The 21562-nt window shown below is 33.4% G+C and overlaps 1 protein-coding gene across 1 annotated transcript; it reads left to right on the forward strand.

Annotated features, from left to right (window-relative positions):
- Positions 1 to 2067: 2067 nt before the first annotated feature.
- Positions 2068 to 21522, forward strand: LOC113502772 (ceramide synthase 5-like). The gene is made up of 8 exons (XM_026884451.1): positions 2068 to 2363; positions 9331 to 9445; positions 12084 to 12305; positions 14377 to 14598; positions 15314 to 15432; positions 15939 to 16083; positions 16458 to 16549; positions 16936 to 21522. Exons 1-8 carry the CDS (start codon positions 2185 to 2187, stop codon positions 16943 to 16945), a joined length of 1104 nt encoding a protein of 367 aa, XP_026740252.1. The 5' UTR covers positions 2068 to 2184; the 3' UTR covers positions 16946 to 21522.
- The last annotated feature ends 40 nt before the right edge of the window (positions 21523 to 21562 follow it).

Below are 21562 nucleotides of genomic sequence, written 5' to 3' on the forward strand. Positions count from 1 at the left end.
AAAAAAATGATAGTAGTCGATAATCGGCCAGTCTTATATTAAGAAATATTTAAAATGGCGTTACTATCGAATACACCCAAAGCTGCTTTACAAAGCTTAAATATAATATTTTTTATATCATTAACAATGTTGTTATATTATTTACATGTGTAGTCAATGCGATTACCATTTTATTTACGTTAATGTTGATTGTCTTTGAATATTTAATAAACAATAATTACCTAAATGCCTGAAATGTGAAATTATATCTAAGTAATTTAAATTATATAGCTGTAACCATAATGTAAAAAAAAAACTTTAAATTGATGACAACACAAAGTTGCAAAGAGACTTCAGATTATTTACAAAACTCCTTTACAGATAAGTCCAAGGTTTTTTTTTCATCAGGCCGTAATTGTCTTAAATGTTTAATTCAATGCCCAATATGTTCGACTTATTAAATTTCTGAAGGTGCGCACTTAGTTTATATTTTTAAGTTATAATCAAAAACCTTCTAACTCAGTTGGGTAACAAATGTAAGCAAATAGGTCACAAGCACGTAATAAAAGTTATTTTATTTCTTTCTTTCTTTCTTTCAAATATTCTAACATCTATTTATTTCATACGGTAAAATTGTAAGTTTTAATGGCTATGAATCAAGAGGTGCAAATAACTGTTGTTATACTTTGAAAATTTGTATATTTTACTATTCATCCTTTCATGGTGTTTTCCTCTAAAAATAGAATCCTATCGCTAGTTACCTTTATGAAACCTTCATGGATAGGTTTTCGGTAATGATGTTTAATATCGCGATGACGTCATTACAGTAATTTATCCATCCTCTAAAGATAGAATCCTATAGTTAGTTGTCATAAAACCTACAGGAAGTACTGAATGGGTTAACGGAAACGACGGTTAATATGATTTTTAATTGGTAGCTTTCGCGCCAAAATCAGTGTGACCAGTTTATAAAATTAAAAAATAAGCGTTCTAAAACATTTGTGGTGTATACGTTTATAATTCTTATGTTGTTTAAATACCTGTACCAAGTCTCAAATATCTTATGAATGTACAAATAATTCATTATCAGGATATGTTGGTGCCTTTCACTATATTTTAAATGTTGTTGATGTATAGATACGATTAGGAACAATTTATGTATGTGTGAAAATGACGAAGGGAATGTGTAATATGTGTATCTGTTGGTATATATTATATTTTGTATGTGTTGATCTCTGCCTTAATTGCATTTGTCATCAAAGTTTTATTTTTATTATCACGGTTATATTTTTATATAAATTAATTACGTGCGTATCCCATGGTTGTTGTTTTTGGTGTAGGTTAATGTGTTTTTGTTTTTTTTTTCTTTGCAAAGATAGTCACAGTTGTTTTATAATTTTAAATGAGTACACCCAACCCAGTAGTTAGATTGCCTTAATAATCAGAAATTACATTGTTTTTATGTCAAATAATTTACAAACGTTACGTTAATTTTAAATACCATTTGTTTCTAAAGCCTTATCAAAACTGAGAGCCTTTACTTATAAGCATAATATATTATACTAACAACTGTGACTAATTTTGTTTCCAAAATGGTATTTTTTTATTTCTATGAAGGGCGTATTGTTATAAATGACTTCGTTGTACATTGACTGTATTGACGTGATAATGTGTGCGAGACCATGTAGTTGACGAGAGTTGATTTGCAAAATATCGTTAATCTCTTTTGTATGCGATAAAACAATAATAAATGATGCGAAACAGATATCGTGTTTTAATTATTATAAAATAATCCTTATTAATAATAATTATATTTCAGTTGAATCAATACTGCAGAAACAATTTTGTATAAATATTGATGATTGATAAAAACAATTAAAAAAAAATTGCGAGATTTATCAGGGTCAAAACTACTAGTAAATCTTATCAAGTGTGATCTATTTCTCTATAGTATTACGATTATAATTATCTTTAATTTTAATTACTTATTTCTATCATCAACAATTTAATTTAATTTTTTAAATGGTTTCAGTATAGCAGTCGTCGGAACAGTTGGTAGTTTAATAATATTATATGGCAACAATAATTTTAACTGTCACTTTTTCTCAATGAAGCCGTGAGGTGCTCGTACACATTGTAAACTCATAATAAATATAATTGGATTAAAATTAAAATAGTAATCAAAACAAAAGTTCAGTGTCAAGTATGTTAAAGTATTTCCTCGACAAGTTTTGGAATGAAGACGTGTGGTTACCGCCTAATACGACATGGTCAGACATCGCTCCTGGGCCCGATAAGGCGGTGGTTTACACCGATCATACGCACGTTTTCTATCCTATACCGTTAGCATTGGTGTTTATATTCCTGCGCTACGTGTTAGAGAAGTAAGTAATTGCAAACATTCTATTTATGTTAATGTAAGACTATACCGTGATGTATAACGTTCAGTGTGATAACCTAATCGTACGATATCGCGTGAGGCAAGTATCGTGTGACAAGTAAAAAATTGATCGTGTTCGTTTTTCAAATAAATTTTAATGTAACTCTATGAAGCATGAATTAAAATCGCTTTGAAAATGGTAGCTGATATCCATTTAATTACGTTTATGTCAGACTTGTAAGAAAGTAATAAAAATCCGTTTCCGAAATGCACGAATTTTAAATATGCTTAGGTAATTTTATATCTTTAAACGTGTTGCATATCTTTATTGCTCTTGTCTCTAAAATAGCCATAATCAGGTGATAACCATTTTATTATAACAAATGAATTTCATGAAATTCTGTTCTAAGTTATATATTTTTCTCAATTTTGGAGAAAAAAATCCCATAAATATATGATTTTAATGAACCTAACATACATACTAAACTCACTTATACTTAAATTACATTTGAGACCTACTTAGACAATCCTATGATTAGTGTAGGTGTTCAGTGTTGGTAATTTTTAGTTATTCTATCTACTACAGGAAGTAGGTATGACCTCATACAGCCAAAACTGTTTAACATTACTCTGGGTTATTTAATCATTGACAACCTGTTTTATTAAAAACTTCAATCATTCCTTTAAAAAATAAATTTAATTGAAAACCTCCTTTCTTATAATTGTCTTATAAATAAGCAATCCTAATTCAGTAGTATTATCCTTAATAATTCCCCTGATGTACCCATACAGACAATTTATTTCAATGTTTTCCTCACAACATAATATATTAAGGTAATAAATGTTACAAGTAAAGACTTCTGATTCATGCAACAAAGTGTATATTATTTATGGTTCATATTAGCTTTCTCGGCTTTTTTATAGTACAAACTTTAAAACATCATGTTTTGAACTGAGTCATAATTAACATAGCCCCATGAATTGCTGTACTATAATTGATATGTCTGGGTAAAAATTCTTGACTCATAAAATTCTCTTAAAAATCATCACTTAACATTCTACACACCTAAAAGTAATAATAAGGTTTAATTAGTCCCTTAACCTTATTGTTTATGTTATTAATAATGCAAACAAATAAAGTATAAGAAAATAAATCACTCATAACAAGACTTCTTTATTTATGTTGTTGACATTGTGACGAGTAGAGATAAGAAACTTTTTAACATTGGCATGTTAATAAAATCACATGTTTCACTTATCAATGTGTAAACAGAGATTGGTAACGGTAAAAATGAACTGTTCTATATTCAAATGATTTGGGACCGACATGCTATATGCCACTATGAAAAAAAAAACACCATTCTCCTTATTTCTTTAACACTGTTTGTAAAAGACCAATTATAAGAATAAAAAAAAAATGTTTGTAGAAGAAATGGGAAATTGAATATTGTCTATCCAGCAGATGGTTTTATTAATTAGTTTCACTTGGCCTTTAGTTTGTGAGGTCAAATGTGTTGTTACAGGCATTTAAAACTAAGTTGGCTGGCCAAGTTCATCATCATTTAAATTTCTTAATTAAATTCCTGGTATAAAACACATAAGCAATTTAGTTCATGCTATTAAAATATTGTGTCTAAGTGTTGAGTCTTCTTACATTCAAGAAATTCACATTGAAATGTCTTGTTGTTTTATTTTATTAAAATAGCTCTCAAAAGCTTTAAAAGCCTGACATTGACATACAAATCCGTACTCAATGCAATATAGAGATGTCCCAAATGTTGAATCATAATGTTTGAAGTATCTGTTATCAATTATATTGATTATGATAACATCAATTGTTGTATGCCTCACTTATCTATTTATTATGACTATCTGTGTCAGTTACTCTACGCTCATTGGTGTGAATTGAGTTGACATGACTGCCCTTGTGACCGGAGTCAATAACTTGGCTATCATTATGATTTATGCATTTTAATAATAAATTATTACTATGTTGTGTTTATTGCTAGACAGAAACAGCTTTATAGATAACTAATATTGCTGTTGTGTTAACCTACACTTACATTAAAGTTGGAGTAAATAGAAACAAGCAATGTGAAGATTTCTAAAAGGATTTCGAGTCATATTTATCAGAAACTTTTAGATAAAAAAAAAGTAATATGCTAGGTAAATTTCTGTTTTTAACGTATCTAAAAACCTCATAAACAATTGTTATTTTTATTCAAATTCTGTGCTATTTAGTAAACTGCAGGGTCCAGCACATTGTATGGATTCCCTCATATTACACGGATGTCTACACTGGTTTCACAAGGAAGCCTTATGAAATACAACACAAACTTCCAATTTTATAGCTGTTAATGTTGCAATATTGTAACTTTCTGATTTTATTGCCTTAGTTTTATATTTACAATAGTTTAAGTATTGCCTAATCTTTTATTGCAGTTTAAGTTACTGTTTAGTTTACGCAATAACGTTAAAAATAACATATAAAACGTAAATTGTTTTGAAAAACCTATAAATACTTTCCGTACTTACCTAAACCACCAAATACTATACATACTTAATTGCAGTTTGCAACCTAAATCTCTTGATTATTTGTTCAGGAAAAATATTGTGGATGGTACATACCATACCTACTTTACAAAAATATTTGGTAGAACAAGCTAAAAATTTCAATATGCTGTCCTATTCATAAAAGTAACAACGTTACAACTTACATACTATGATCTCTGAAATGCTCATTTTTTCAATGGTAAAAGCGAGACATCATGCCATCTCGCTTCAACATTAAGTCATAAATTAAGATTTTAATAGTACAGGCATTTGCATATGCAGCCTTCTCGAAAATTACCTGAAAAATAATTATATTCTTGTTTTAAATTATGTTCACACAGAACAATAGTTTCAGGGTTCTTTTCAGTATTTGTCTTTGTCGTCGAGAATAAATTATTTTTACGATGTAACGTAATGCCTAATACATAATAATTTTATATTTTAATTGAACTGTCGTCGATTTACATGTTATTAACGTTCCTTCAGATTTACAAGATATTGTATCTATGTTGATCTCGCAACTACATTTTTTTGGTCTTAAACTGTGAATCAAATTTCATTTCGGGTCTCATCTGAAACACGATTAATTTCGTGTATGTACGTCATAGCCCGTAGGAATAAATTATATTATCGTTTTCGATCTCCGATGGTAGTTAAACCAACGCAACAGAATGTAGGTCATACAGGCGTGGTGTTCATTCATAATACAGACGATTGTACCGATCCTAAGTTAGCTTCGGCCCTGACCGAGGTTACCGGAGATGACGACGACCGCACGCACTGTCTATGCTAATAAATGCTTTAAGAGAGTATCTGTATCTTTATTTAGGCGATAATAAAAACTAATGTGACCAGTTTTCTGTGGTCCGGAATTTGGGGTACAGTTAGAAATAACTTTTGTTTTTTCATCCGTTTAGCTTGTTATTTTACAGTACAGGCTTAATAAAGTCAGTCTAAGTATGGTTTAACTGATGGCAAAAATATGGTATCCCTAAGAGAATATACTAATACCAAGAATTTCTATGCTAATTAATGTAAAATTATTAATTAATGAGTTAATTTTGATACTATTTAAGCCTCGTATGCCTAGACAAAATTAAAGTCGGTGGCTAAAAAAATACATTAATATTTCCTATATCGAAACCAGAAGAAGAAATAGCTTAAAAGTTGACTTTAGACATTTAAATCTTCCCGCCGAATTTGACAGTTATTCAACTGTCAATTTCGGCGGCATATTTAGCTGTTCGTTCGAATTTTAAGTTATAACGAGTCGTTACGAATGCGGCTGACTTGGAGCGTGCAACGTGTTATGATTATAAAACGCGAAGCAATTTTCTATTGCGGAAACGATGAGAAAATTACTTCCCATTTTTGGTAGTAACTACCTTTGTGACTAACAATGACCCGTTTGGATGAATAAATAATGTCCATTGATTTTGTTTTATACTGGTTATAGGGCTTTGTACACAATAAGATAGTGAATGAGGATTTTGTTCTATTAGGCGCTGATTTTATACCCTTAATTTATACTCTATATATACTAATATATAAAGCTGAAGAGTTTGTTTGTTTGTTTGTTTGAACGCGCTAATCTCAGGAACTACTGGTCCAAATTGAAAAATTCTTTTTGTGTTGAATAGACCATTTATCGAGGAAGGATTTAGGCTATAAACCATCACGCTGCGACTAATAGGAGCTTAGATACAATGGAAAATGTGAAAAAAAAAAACAGGGGCAGGTATAAATCATAACTTATATCTTCTACCCACGGGGACGAAGTCGCGTTCAACAGCTAGGCTTCTATAAACGAGGAATGGCCGTATGAATCTTCTTAACTTTGTCTTTCAATCAAAAATCCTCATACCATTTTTCGAAATTGTGTAATTGTGCCGATTCAGAGGACCTAATCCTAAACCATATAATTGTATCAACATGAAGATGGAACTCTTCATAAGGTGCCAAATAATAATTAGCACGCTCAGAAATAAGTACCTACCAAGTATGTAACTTTGAGTCACACAAAGCTCAAGGTTTGGGTACACACCTACAACAGCGGACGGAGCCAACGTAATGACCATCGCTTTAGTCAGGTGGGCAGTAAATCACGTTTACTAAATGCCAAAGTAGGGGAAGCCTAATGTCAAACTTCAGCAGAAAAATATATAAAACTAGCTGTTGCCCGCAACTTCGTCCACGTGGTTAGAATTTTCCCCGTCTTTTCCACATTTTCCATTATATCTTCGCGCCTATTAGTTGCAGCGTGATGTTTTATAGGCTATAACCTTCCTTGATAAATGGTCTATTCAACACAAAAAGAATTTTTCAAATCGAACCAGTAGTTCCTGAGATTAGCGTGTTCAAACATACAAACTCCTCAGCTTTATATATTAGTATAGATTATACCAGATTGTAAATGTACCACTGCTGGTAAAAATCTCTTCCCAAACCTCATATTAAGAAGGCTAAAACATTGGTCACTACCATATTTACTATGTCTTATATGATCATTGCGAGTTTGCATTCCAATATACGGAATCCAGGTTTCATCAAGATGATTTCTTTCATCGTTTATCAGTAATTTCTTAGAAAATAAATTAAAAAAAGACCAATTATTTCAAGACACATTGGGCCACAACCATCAATACGTGCACACAAATAGGCACTGATAACTGGGTAGTTGAGGTGAACTCGCCAAACCCTCTGTGCGCGACTTGTCGTGGGTTGGATTCCCGCGTAGTTTAAGCGTCTGTGTGTATTTGTGCATGTGACTTGAATGTTTGTGATACCCCGAGGGAGTTGCCTTAAAACAAGCTAAATCCATTCTTAGTCCACGACGCGACGGCCATAAAACATAATATATTCTTTCTCCATTCGATAAGAATCATTGCCTTAGTAACATAAAGTCATAAAGTAACGATTTTAACCTTGAAAAATAACCCTTAATCGGTTTTTGAACGGTTGTTCGACCCTGACAGAATTCTGACTAGTGTTTCATATTTCATGTAAATGTTGGAAATTATGGTGTACCTAGCAACGTTCGCGTGCACTCACTGTGTTGTGCAAGCGTTCTTTATTTCTGTACATGATAATGTTATATATGGTAGATAAGAAAATCTAGTATTCTCAACCGATTCAGAAAGGAGGAAGTTCTCAATTCGACGGTATTTTTTATTCAGGGATATACTAAGAGCTATGATCTGGTAAGAAGGATTGTGGTCGGGATGCATGTACAAGTCGAGAAAATACGTTAATAAGACGAAAAGTGAGACGGTTAATAGTTCTCATAACAAAGTCTAATATGCCAAAAGAAGTTAAAATATATAATTAAGGAGAAAAAATAAGAAAGATTTGCCCGCTTTTACAACCATGTTCAAATTACACAGAAAATGACGCATTTCAGACGAAGCCTTGTAATGTAAAACAGTAGTTTTAGTGTGTCATGAAATTCATATCTCAACATACTATCTAAAGATGGTTATCTATTGTTTACTTAAGTGAAACATACCTATGTTTATGCCAATCAAATAATATGCAGATAAGCGCAAAGAACCATGAACAGCTAACAAAATATAAATAAGTGACCTTTAAAAATAAAATGCATGTGATTTTACGTAACGTCACGTTATCAAAATAGTACTCTTTTAGATGTTTCCCGTTATCTCTTAAGATAAGAAACGCAACAGATGGCGTTTTATTGAGACCAAGTGGTTTTGTCTCGGAGTATTAAAGTTTAAAAAAGTAAAAGAATTCAGCTTAAAAAGAACATAAGTTTTATAATTATTTTAGCAAAAACAACTGGCTATAGTTATTTGCTTTTTTTTGCGAAAATAATGAGCGTTCAAGTAAAGAAAATGCAAAGGTTACAAAGAAGGTCGAAGCTAATAGGTTTTTACTGTTGACGTAGGAATGTACCGTCTAAAATAATACATTTTTAATTCTCAGGCTATATTCTCATAAAAGTTAATGATAAATATGTACATGCATCTGCGTGTATTATCATAGATTATCTAGATATCAGATTGTTTCCACGCTGTAATTCGATTTTTGTAAAACTCGAATAGCATAGTATGTTTGTTACTACCTGGTGACAGAGTTTAACCCGCCCGTAGGAATTTGACTAGGCTTGGCATACCTGAAAATATTTCAGGTCTACAGGGCTCCCCTTTTACGCACTTACGCTCCAAATTTACCAATTGCTCGTAGGGATGTTCTTGGAGACTGTCAATCCTGCCATTTCAACTCCTTCCAGAACCGCAGCAGTCTCCTAGGAGGCTATTACTATAATCAATGTGTTATATTTAACTTTCTAACACTAATATAACAATACAATGTAATATAACAAAACATGAAACGTCCCACGGTCATGAGACAGCTCGAAACTAAAACTGTTAAACTAATAATTACTGTGTTATTTTCAGGTTAGTCATCGCTCCATTCGGTACATACTTAGGCATTAAGAACACAAAACCACGAAGGGCACCGAATAACCCGAAGCTCGAGAAAATATACCAGACTTCGTCGAAACTTAAACAGGTATAGTCAATTCAACTTATAACATACTAGCTGTTGCCTGCGACTTCGTCCGCGTGGTTAGAAGATATAAGTTACTAATTTTTGAACGGAAGATGAATATTTTCGCCTTTTTTGCCACGTTTTCCATTGTATCTTCGCTCCTATTAGTCGCAGCGTGATGTTTTATAGCCTAAAACCTTCCTCGATGGATGGTCTATTTGGTTTTTTTTATATTGATCCGGCTGTTGGGTAATTTTCTATTTTATTTTTTAATGATGCTCATTTCTGGATACGTATTTTGTCATTAGCCAGGCAAATGTAAGATGATCAAGATGCAGTTGAAGAAAATCGCGAGCAATTATAATTGACGAATTTAATATATTTATACCTTTTTATATTCTGTCGTCATAATTAAAAAATAATACTGGCTTAACTCTAGAGTGTTAAGTACTTTAAGGTTCAAATTTAAGAAAATCGTAGACACACTTGAATACTGAATGAGTAAGACCACCGTACATAGGGCGGGCGGGCTGAACTTTGCCCCTCGGATGTTCTCGTCTATAGATAAAGTTATTGATCGAGTGACTAATTACTGAACTTCGTGCCTCATCGCGTGTTACATTAAAATTAATCATTGATGATTATATCAATTAATATTATCGATCCAATCTTTAATGAAAGTATGAGTCACACTTGCAAATGAATCACAAATTTACTTAATAGTAACGTAGTATTCATGAAGTGATAATTTTAATCAATATTTACTAAAAAACGTGTGAAATATGAATTAATATTATAATGTAGATGAGTCAATCATTCAATCAATCCCGTCACCTACCAGTGTTTCTTAAAGTAACACTGCACTGTGGAAAAGAGAACCAGCTCTACATCGTCAACTGCTGCCTTATTTCCACAAATTCAAGAGTCTTGTATACTATAATAGAAATAAAAACAATATCAGCCTAAATACGTCCCACTGCTGGGCACAACCCTCCACCCGTATAAGGAAGGTTTGAGCATTTGATGACCACGCTAGATAACTGCGGGTTGGTGATTTCAGATCCTAATATTAATGTTTTCAGCGATTATCAGTTGAGAATGCAATGAATACTTATAACTTTGAAAAAGTCACATTGTTACTTTTCCTGCGTTGGGATCGAACCTGCACCTAGTGCATAAAAATCCTTGCATAGAACCGTAAGGCCATAGTATACATACATGTTATACATAATTGAGAACAATATGGACCCTGTCTTGTATAGTAACGAAATATTTAGGAGTACAGCCCTATTTCACGACCTTGTATCTACAAAAAATGTACCGCTGATAATAAATAATACTTCACGGTCAGTCGTGCAATAAATTTATTAAATAGGCGTGTTTATACAGAGGGATTATACTTTTATCAATTACACTCGACGAGTATTTGTACTTGGTATATTTATCAGTCGTTATCAGTCTCGAATTACATCGTACGATATTTTTAAATAATTATACCTGTTTCAGGAATGTGGTACCTAATTATTGATTGTAAATTTTGCGCATTAGTGTGCTCTTTCCTTAAATGTAATATCTATAATAATATAATATAAAGTTTATCAGCGTATGATTAAATCTTAATTTTTTCCGCTTTGCACTGTTCTGCGTGTACTTGTTTATTTAACTCTACGCCTACCACAAAATTTATTAAACACATCCCTTTTTCCTTGCCTGCGAAGCCCAAGACTGCATACACTAAATGACGGCACGGATTGCATGGTAAATGCCACCACGCCAATCCCTGTGGTCGACATGTCGTGAGTCGATCCTCACACACCAAAAGGCAAAAGCATTTTTGTGATTCACAAATGCTTGTTCTGAGTTTGAACGTCTGTGCATGTGACTAGAATGTTTCCTAAATCCCTCGCGACACAAGGCTTAAATTCGCGCAAAAAAATCGTTTTTGTTAAAGAAGGGGTTAGTAAGTCTGTAAAGTGATCAATAAACATTCCATGTGTTGTTCAATTGTTAATGAGTCAATCGACCTGAAACTTACATGACAACAAGCAAATATAAGTAAAGACTTATCTTTCTGAAGACTGAATAGCAAACAAACTTGTTTCAAGTATATATTATCTACTTAATTATTTTCGTGTAATATAAACACTTATCCACTTGGTAATTGAATTTGTATCAGCCTTATCTAGTTACGTTAATGTAAACAATTTCAGAAAATCGTAGGTAATGGGTAATGAATTAACTGTAGAGTTTTATTGCTGTCTTTTTTGTTTAGTTGTTACTTTGTAAAAATAAGTGACTAAAATATAACAATTTTCACATTTTGTAAAGTAAAATTAATATACAAATACACAGCCCTCCTCCTTTTTTGTGTTTTAAGCATCCCTCAAACTATCACGATGCTATCATACGAACGCAATACCTTATGCGATTAGAATCCACTATGCGATTAAAAATAACACCTTTATTCAGTATAATTTAGTCTAAGCCAAATTCAAAATAGGTTACTAAAAGTACTAATTTTCTAACGTCAAAATCACCCTGCATTCTAAGTGCCTTAGGTGTGCAGAGAAAACAGCTAAACAAATGATACATTATTTATAAAAACCTCTTTTACTATCTACCTTTCAGACATTGTTAACCGTCTTTCTCCCCTTTCCAGCCGGCACTCCTAGCTAAGAAGCTCGATATCTCTGAGCGCGAGGTCCAGCGCTGGTGGCGCCTCCGTCGCGGCCAGGACAAGCCCTCCACCCTCGTGAAGTTCAGCGAGAACGCCTGGAAGGTCGTCTTCTACATCTGTAACTTCACCTTCGGATTGTACACGCTCTGGGATAAAGAATGGCTGTGGGACATCGACCAGTGTTATATCGGGTATCCTCATCAGGTACGTGGCAAAGATTATTTTGGAGATAGATCTCGCTGGCGTGCAATTGGGGAGGGCTATGTCCAGCAATAGATGAATATGGGCTGATAATGATGATGATAAAGACCTAGATACCGTCTATCTAGGGCTTTATCGTCTGCATTTAAAATTTAATGTTTAAAGTGTTAGGGTATGTTAAGAAATCTAAATCGGACAATTGTGTATTAACTAAATTATTTGGTAACTCCAAATAAGACCAAAAAGGGCTACTAAAATTGATTAGCTTTAATTTACCAGGTTTTGCTATAGTTAAAAAAACATTATCTCATTTAACGAACTAGGATAAAATTAGCCTATCTATTAATCCAAGGCGTCAGCTACCTGCATTAGAGGTAAGAAACTTGTGTGTGATACTTACTAAGCGACCTGTAAAAAATATTTAAAAAGGAAAGTGGAAATTGTAAGCCTCAGTCAAATTTATTGATTAATCTAATTGTCTTTGGAAATTCTATATATAATTAACTCAATCAATAAAGTAGTTGTGTTTCTGTTTGGCCCGAGCTAAGAAATTGTTTGGAAGAGTCTTTAATGTTTAATGAGGTGTAATATAACCTTGGAACTCAAACTCTACAATTTAACTTAGCAACACAAACTGTATGTATGTATGTGTATGTACTGTTGTAACCGTATATCGAGCATTGTATACCGTCATCGACACTAAATTTTGTTATTTACAACTATGGTTCTAACTTCTAAATTACCCTATCTAGTCATGACTATCCAGGATATTTTTTACGCTGTTGTATGCTTGAGTAATCCTTTAATTATCAGCGCGATTTTCCTTAGTATAGAGGTAATACGAAATTATAAATTGGAAAATAACTTAATCTAATAATTTAAGGAAAAGCTCACAATTATGATTATCTCCACGAATTCTTTAATATAATATATCCTGGGACAACTCACACACGGTTATCTGATCCCAAGCTAAGCAGAGCTTGTGTTATGGTAACCAGACAACTGATAAGATTCTTAAACCGCGTAAGATTGTATGACTAATTTAAAACTATCTCTGAAACGAAGTGAAATCATTTACGTTACGCCTTATACACGATATATGTCTCTCAAGTACTCTCAATAACAAATTCCTTTGTTATGAGTGAATGAACGTGTATGAACTTGCAAAAAAATTACAAAATTATGAGTTTTGAAATCGCCATACAAAATATGTCAGCATTCAATCTTTTGCATCCAAAACATTGGAGATATAGAACATTAAAACGACCGTTAAACACTTCTGTATCTACCGGTAACCAAAATTTCGGAATTCATCTTTTGAATCCCACAAATTCCATTCAGAAACCACGTTGGCCCAAATTACATTAAACCGTTGTAAGTCGTGGGATTAATATATGAGTAGATGACGTGTCACAAAACTATGCCACAGTACACTGCTCAGCTGGTAAAGCGAGACTATCGTCTATAATTCCTTGTAACAACCACAAATATGTATGCCATAATCAACGGTAAACATGCCAGTTTATTATACGTTACGTTATGTCATTTAGAATGATCTTGACCCCGCTGTAAAGGACAATTTTAGCTGTAGTGCCTGTTTTAGCGCTTTTATGTGCTTGGTTTTGTAATAAAATGCAAAAGATACTCAGCTCAGACATGCAATTATTATTATAAACTAAGGTAACCTTCTATAATTATAAGTCTTTAATGAAATTACTATTAGATATAAAAGGCTATATTTAATAGTAATTTAATCAAAGAAGATTGAAACTCATCTGCGTTAGAATTAATAAGTGGTTTTCACGTCTATTTTCATAAGATGAAAATAACAGCTCAGAGTAATGATAGAGTAATACATTCTTCGGTCTGGAAAGCTTCGGTCAAGATTTTCTACTAGTAAAATTATTTCTATGCTTCTGTTTATTTATTTGAAAATTACGGGCTAGAACATTATTGTAGCAACTCTGCTGTTACCTAACCCTTAACTTTGACCGGACATTACTGGATAAAACTGGTTCTCTACATGGAAAATAGCGTAAACCAACCTTTACTTAAACTTTTCATCATATTCCAGGGTCTTACCAACGACATCTGGTGGTACTACATGATATCAGCGGCGTTCTACTGGTCGCTGACCATCTCCCAGTTCTGGGACGTCCGTCGCAAGGACTTCTGGCAGATGTTCGTGCACCACATCGCGACCATCCTGCTGCTGTCCTTCAGCTGGGTCTGCAACCTGCACAGGATCGGGACGCTCGTGCTGCTGCTGCACGACTGTGCTGATATATTCGTTGAGGTATGAAGAGTTTATTAGTCGAATTTAGGGAAAGTGGACGTGCTTTGTTCCACTATAATATATTTCTTTATTACATTAGATTTTATCTTTTATCTCACATCGAATCATCGTCAAATCTAAAACGATCAATGAGAGAAACGGATCTGCTATTTTTTGTCACTAAGATTACTAAAAAATAACCTAGTTTATCTAACAACCTTTGTAAAAAAGTGACCTAGATCTAAGCAACTGAATCACGACGTTTCAACATTGTAAGTTTTTATGATTGGCGATTAACAAAAACAGTCCGTAAGAAAATACCGTTTCACAAGTTTCTATAAGATTTAGTTACTCTTTTTTATTAGAATCTCAAATCAATAATGTTAATCTATTCTGAATGAATCAGAAAGCAAATAGCGATTTTTAGTACTTGCGTGTATCTAGCGTATGTTTGACAACAGTAGCTTGTCTAAAATTAAAAGCTCTTTAATCGCGAAAAGAGTAGCGTAAATATAAAACGAAATAGCCTAACATTAACTTCACTTCACGAAGCACGAAAAAGGGGAGACCTATGCCCAGCAGTGGGAGGATAAAGGCTGTGGATGATGATGATGAACTTCACTTAATTGTTACTTTTACGATTTTTTTTACCAACTTGCGCAAGACGACTTCATAAAGACAGACTCCAAGAAGTATGTATAAGTAAACCTTCTAAACATGATTCTATTGTTTCCAGTCTGTGAAAGCCTCGAAGTACGCGAAGTACCAGAAGCTGTGCGACGCTCTGTTCCTGATGCTGATCGTCGTGTGGATTGGCACACGCGTCGGTATTTACCCCTTCTACCTCATATGGAGGTTAGTACTCGCTAATAATCAAACTTCCTACCTACCGAAGACATCATTGCCTGTAGCAAATATGGCCAAGGGGCCCCTTGGATTGCTTTAGGTTCTCAAATTCTCCTGTTTTTCGGTACTACCCTATCAACTCGTGTGTAGTATTGTGTAAGTAGTACAAACAATAGCTAATGCGGGTAACGGTCAATTTTAATAATGTGGCGTTGGAGAGATTCGCGGGGCCAGTAGCATTTGCTACTGTCGCTGCATGGTTTATCCTGGAAGACATTATGGCACTATGACACTATAAACAGACAGGCAGACCTGTTTCTCTTGCCCCCTAACTATCTTTACCTAACCGTTTGATATTTCGGGACAGAAAACTTACATTTCCTTTACACCATATGTCCTATTGCAAGCATATAGATCATCTCAGAAACCTACAGATAATGTTTATATGTAAGAAATTTCGGCGCCACCAATATTTCGTCTATGTTATGTATGTAATGTATATTGTCTCGTTCCAGCACATCGATCCGCGCCCCGATGCTGCTGCCGATGTTCCCCGCGTACTACATCTTCAACTCGCTGCTGTGTCTGCTGCTAGTGTTGCACATCGTGTGGACCTGGCTCATCCTGCAGATCGCTTACAAGGCTATCAAGGCTGGACAGGTATGAATTCTTCAACTTTAGTTAGGAAATATAATCTTACTATTAAATTCTATCTACTCACACTATAATGGGTTCACTCTTTGATAGCTTATCGTAATGTCGTTCTTGAATACGAACGTTAATTAAAGAGAGATTTTACCAATATCTTTTTAGTAAAGAAGAAAGCGTCTACCACTTAAATTATAAGTGCTGCAGTTATGGATTTACCATGCTGCGTATTGCTTTCCATAAGTCTTATTTGACATTAGACGTTTTAATTTATTTATAACAATGAATACTTAATTTTTCTAAAAAATATCCTGAAAGCTAGCCCCACAAAACTGCTCACGCATATTGGTATTGGTTATTGACATTTCTTGCGTTTAATGTTCCAGATGGATGGTGACATCAGGAGCTCCAGCTCGGACCTGAGCGACAGTCCCCACAACTCCAACCACAGCTCACCAACCAGGTCCAAGAGTAGAAAGTAAGAGAACATTCATATTTTTATTATAGGCGAAAGTTTGTGAAAGTAGTTTTTGTTTTGTGCTGATGCACAAATGACTTGACAAAATACATATATTAAAAACTTTAATATGACGAAAGTATGTAGGTTGCTTTTTTGATTATCACAGACATATTGTTCTGAATACCACGTGAATGAGCAAAGAAAATGTATTTGGGAAAGGTCTGGTCGCACCGCGGACGCGGAGCAATGTACAATCTTTTTAACAAGGGGATTCTGTACATTATTTGCAATTTGATTTCTTAAAACCTAGATATAAAAGTTGAGTTTATATTGCGTTTAAAACTATTTCTCTACAATTACGGAAGTATAAATACTTTAATAACAGTGCTTCATTTTTTTTTCAGGGACACATAAACACACAACCCTTCACAACAACTCCAGAGTCCTACAACCACACAATTCACGCAGTAACGTACTGTATCATAATACTTACTACAGAAAGCAAGCTTGTATCGTGTTCACCATCCATTGCGGGGTACATTCAGCTTTGTAGCCCTGGTCTACACAGCGCTAGGTCAAAACACGCAATGGAATGCGAAGTGGATGATAAAGTCGTTTAGTTTAGCCTTCGCTACGCTATGTTTAGCTTCAAGGTAAATTGAGGATAACATTTTGGCTTTTTACTACTACAACAGTTTCTATTCTTGAAGATTTTACCTTCTAGTGTCTTGATACAAAATTCTTATAGTTTGTATAGGCACGCGTCATTGGAGGCTAAAATCATAGACCATATATTTGGCGAGTAAGGGAAATCGTTATCCTGCAATTTAAACTATCTTCTGCTGTGCATATTTTTGTTTTTAGTTAATTAATAAAAACTTCTAAAAACCACAGCATGTTGAAGCGATTTCCAATCAAAGTTTTATTCGTGAATACAATTCAATGTAAGTTGGTCCCTCTGAAGTGTAGTTATATGATTCAAACATAATTAAGGACAGTGGAGCTTGAAAAAGACCCATTTTGTTTAAGAATTTGCTACTTTTTAGCACCTTTTGCCACTTGATGTCTATAATACATTAGTCAACTGTGGCTGCGCTTAGCACCTGATGTTCTATGCTGCCTTATAAACAGCAAAATTTAACCAGTTATTCAGAAATAACATAGCCAAGAATATTTTAACGGCATCAATAGTTCTGATAATCCTGTGTCACCAAATATAATGTGACTACATGCCGTCTGATTATACTTAAGTGTTTATTTAAACTATACATTTCATAGGGGTCAAAATATATTGGTTGTACATACGTCGAGATTATGCGGGATGAAGGATGGGTCTCAAGGCTTATAGCTTAGAACTATGGAGGCATTAGTTATAGAAACTGCCGCGAACGGCGCTAGTGGATCTAATCTCAAACGAATACCAAAATTAGGCTTTATTTTAGAGCACAAAGTTACATAGAAGATATACGAATGGATTACTAACAAATAATTGATAGTTTAATACGTGTCTGTATCTACTAGCGCCATCTGGCGGCTAATGCACTCCTTTTATATTAGGATCGTTCATGGATTATATCACAATTGACCTGTGCTTGATTCAACATATTTCAATATTATTATAAATGGTGACGTATATTTTTCGCCGTTTTATAGATTTATTCAGCTCGACATGTATTTATATCAAATCTGAACCTTAAAACCCACAGTAATAAGACCAGGGGATTCTGAACTCCCTTGAAGTCTTTCTGTTGAGAAAGGGAGACGGCGTTATATACAACATCTCTCTTTTACAACTTCAACATATTTACTTCAATACGAGGTGCTGGTCGCCTCTAAGTTTCCATTACTTCATTTGGTGATATAATCTGTGAATGATATCAAATTGGTGTTTAAAAATAACTTTATAAATATGTAGTGTAAGCTCAATGTGTAGATGTAAGTTGTTCTACAGTGAGACGGACCAAACTTGAGGTTTTGAGCTCGTTTGTAAAGCCAAATTGTAGCTGTTTGTAGTTGAAAGATATTAAACTGTGGGCCGGTGTCAACACTCAATAATTGTGTTGAATTCAAAGAATTGAACATAATTAAAACTTCCTTACTAATACTGTAAAAATTTGTTCATTATTGGTACTAATCAAATATCATTAAAAAAACGTTCTACTTAATGTCTTTGGGGTCTTGAGTTGCCCTGTAAAATAACCCTTTGCGCTGGTAGTGTTACCAGATACAAATAGGGCAGTTTTCTTTTAATATAATTTTGGAAGTAGTCGTTATATTCGGCCCACATCTTATAACAGGGACCACATAGTTGGGCTAGCCTTTTCAAACTGTTTATGCAGGAACCCAACTGCGTGAGACACTTTATTGTGGACTTATAATACTTACTAATAATAATTGTAGTGTGTTGTCGTGTCATTGTATTACTATTTATCTTACTATTGCATTGTATAAACTTAGGCCTGATTCGCACGGGAGCTTTTTTAATGCGCGTTAAATAAGCGTTCAAATAGAACAAATGCATTTCCAAGTGCATGTTCATACGACTATTCATTCCCTTTAGCCCCCACCGCCCAGCGCTCAAAATGCAACACTACTCGATAAAAAAGCGTCGCGTTTTAAAAGCACAGACGTATGAACAAGTACTTGGAAATACATTTGTTCTATTTGAACGCTTTTTTAACGCGCGTTAAAAAAGCTCCCGTGCGAATCAGGCCTAATACGCAGTTGGGTTGCAAATATATTATTATTTTTCTATGGAAAGTATTAACGCTGTACCTAAATCGCATTCCGTTTGTATCCACTTGTAAAAACAAATATTTTTCTTTTGACTGATTTAAAAGTAGAACCGAATTTAGTCTATGGTCTGGTTGAACCAACTCTTATTTTTATACTCTTTGCAATATGGCGCGGGGATGTCGTCCCTAATATATATATTTAACTACGACAATTTTGGAACTCTTTACTGTACCTAGAAAGGTCGTTGCTTATTAATCCGAAATATAATTTTGAACCATTCAAAATTAAAACGGAATGGTTGTTATGGTTTGAAATAATTAAGAACACATTATTAAATGATGTAACGGTTTACTCACGCGTATTTATCGGGAGTGCCCGACTAGTTTCGGACGGGATCGCGAGCCGAGTTCTAGCATCTAACATCTTTTAGACTGGAGGAATAATTTAACAATCTTTAAACTGTTCTAACATTGTTACCAACTCAAATATTTCGGATTAATGATAAAGGTAAGACCTTACATAAATGTATTTATTAGAATAAGTCATTCATTTGTTAGTCTGTCTGTTTAAATGGAATTTTCTTATAATAACTACATATAATATATTTTGTATATCTATTTATGAATTAATGTGAATAAAGCTAAGCTGATTATTTCAATACCGTGAGATTTAAAAAGGTTTTATTAGAAAAAATCTGTAAATACCTATAATATTAATAATTAATGTCTATGTACTAAAGGTTTATTGCATTTCAATGTTACTGGTGTATCGCAATGTTAATATGAAACAGCTTCCATACAATTCCATACTATAAATAATAATAGGCGAATATAAATAATGCTAAATGTAATAGTATTTATTGTTAGTTATTTAAGTATTTATGTCAATGCATGTTTCACCACTGTTACAAGAAATACATTGTATAATACTTCCTATATTGTTTTCCAAAAAAAGATCACGAATGCCTCTGAATTGTATGATTGACATTTGCATTTTATAAATAGTAAATGATATGTGAATATCGATGCGTTTTACACAATAAAAAAGTGATCTAAAACAACTGCCAATTTCAATACCCTTCCCTTTATTTCCGCTACTTATGTAGTGGTGAAACAGGTAATATATCATAATTATATTATTATTATTAATAATAAAGCGGGAACTAAGTTTATCGGTGGTCCAGCCACTCGTTCATATCCAAATATCTGGCACAGCTGTGTAACATAGTTTTTAATATTATATTTTAGTTACGTTATGTTTTAAGGGCTATGCTGCACTTTGCTAAGCACTAGGGTTGTTTTCAACATGGTTAAAATTAAAATTAATAAATGGTTATGCGTAGACTAAACAACGCCATCTAGCGATCAATATTGGTACTTCAGATACTCAAACATTTATTTTCTTCTTAGGAACCCTGATTTTATTATTGTTTCTTGTGAATAATAAACTTAATCTCAAAGCAGTAAGGCTTATATTCGCGTTTGCATCGTATTGTGACAACTGTTCGTGATATGTGCAAGTGGTGTTCATATACCTAAGAGTAGACAAAAATATGTTGAAAACAATCCATTAACTTATATTTCGTCTTTAAAGAGTATCTCTTTATTTGATGGTGGTGTGAGGAGCACAGTTATTTCACTATGTCTAAGGTTTATTGCATCACAAGTTATTGTTTGTTCGCCTTTGATGTCAACACAAATAACGATTATTTTTATGGTTTCTTAAAAGAATAATTCAATGTATTCATAATTTTTTCGAATTGTTACCGTGTAATGCAATGTATGCAAAATTCAAATGTTTTGATTACTGTTTTAAATCCAATCTTGTTTTTATGTGAAAACATTGAAAAATATGAATACGTTTTTTGCTATAATGTTCTTTTGGTTCTTGTATCCAATACTAAGATAGATGAATTGGTAACATTTTGGTACCTTCCTAACACTAAAATATCATAACCCATTTACCCAGTGTCGTGTCGTGTGTTAATCGACGTGCTTTTAGCTTAGCATTTATTTAAATGGGGGATGAAAGGAAAATTACCAATTACTCCGAATTATGTTTTCATAACTAACATGGTTATTCAATTGCATGTAAATGTCTGTCGTGTATTTGTAACGTATTTTATAAATATCGTGTCCAGGCGGAGCGATGGCATCGAACTTTAGTTTGTATAACAAAGTTCTAGTCAGGGGGATGCTACAGTAAGAATATGTACCTAAGTAAGGCGATATTAATTAAATAATTGATGGAAATAATTTGTGTTTTATTGCCTCACCTGGACACACGCATTGTTCT

The sequence above is a fragment of the Trichoplusia ni genome, chromosome 18 (genome assembly GCF_003590095.1).
Source record: "Trichoplusia ni isolate ovarian cell line Hi5 chromosome 18, tn1, whole genome shotgun sequence".
NCBI lineage: Eukaryota > Metazoa > Arthropoda > Insecta > Lepidoptera > Noctuidae > Trichoplusia > Trichoplusia ni.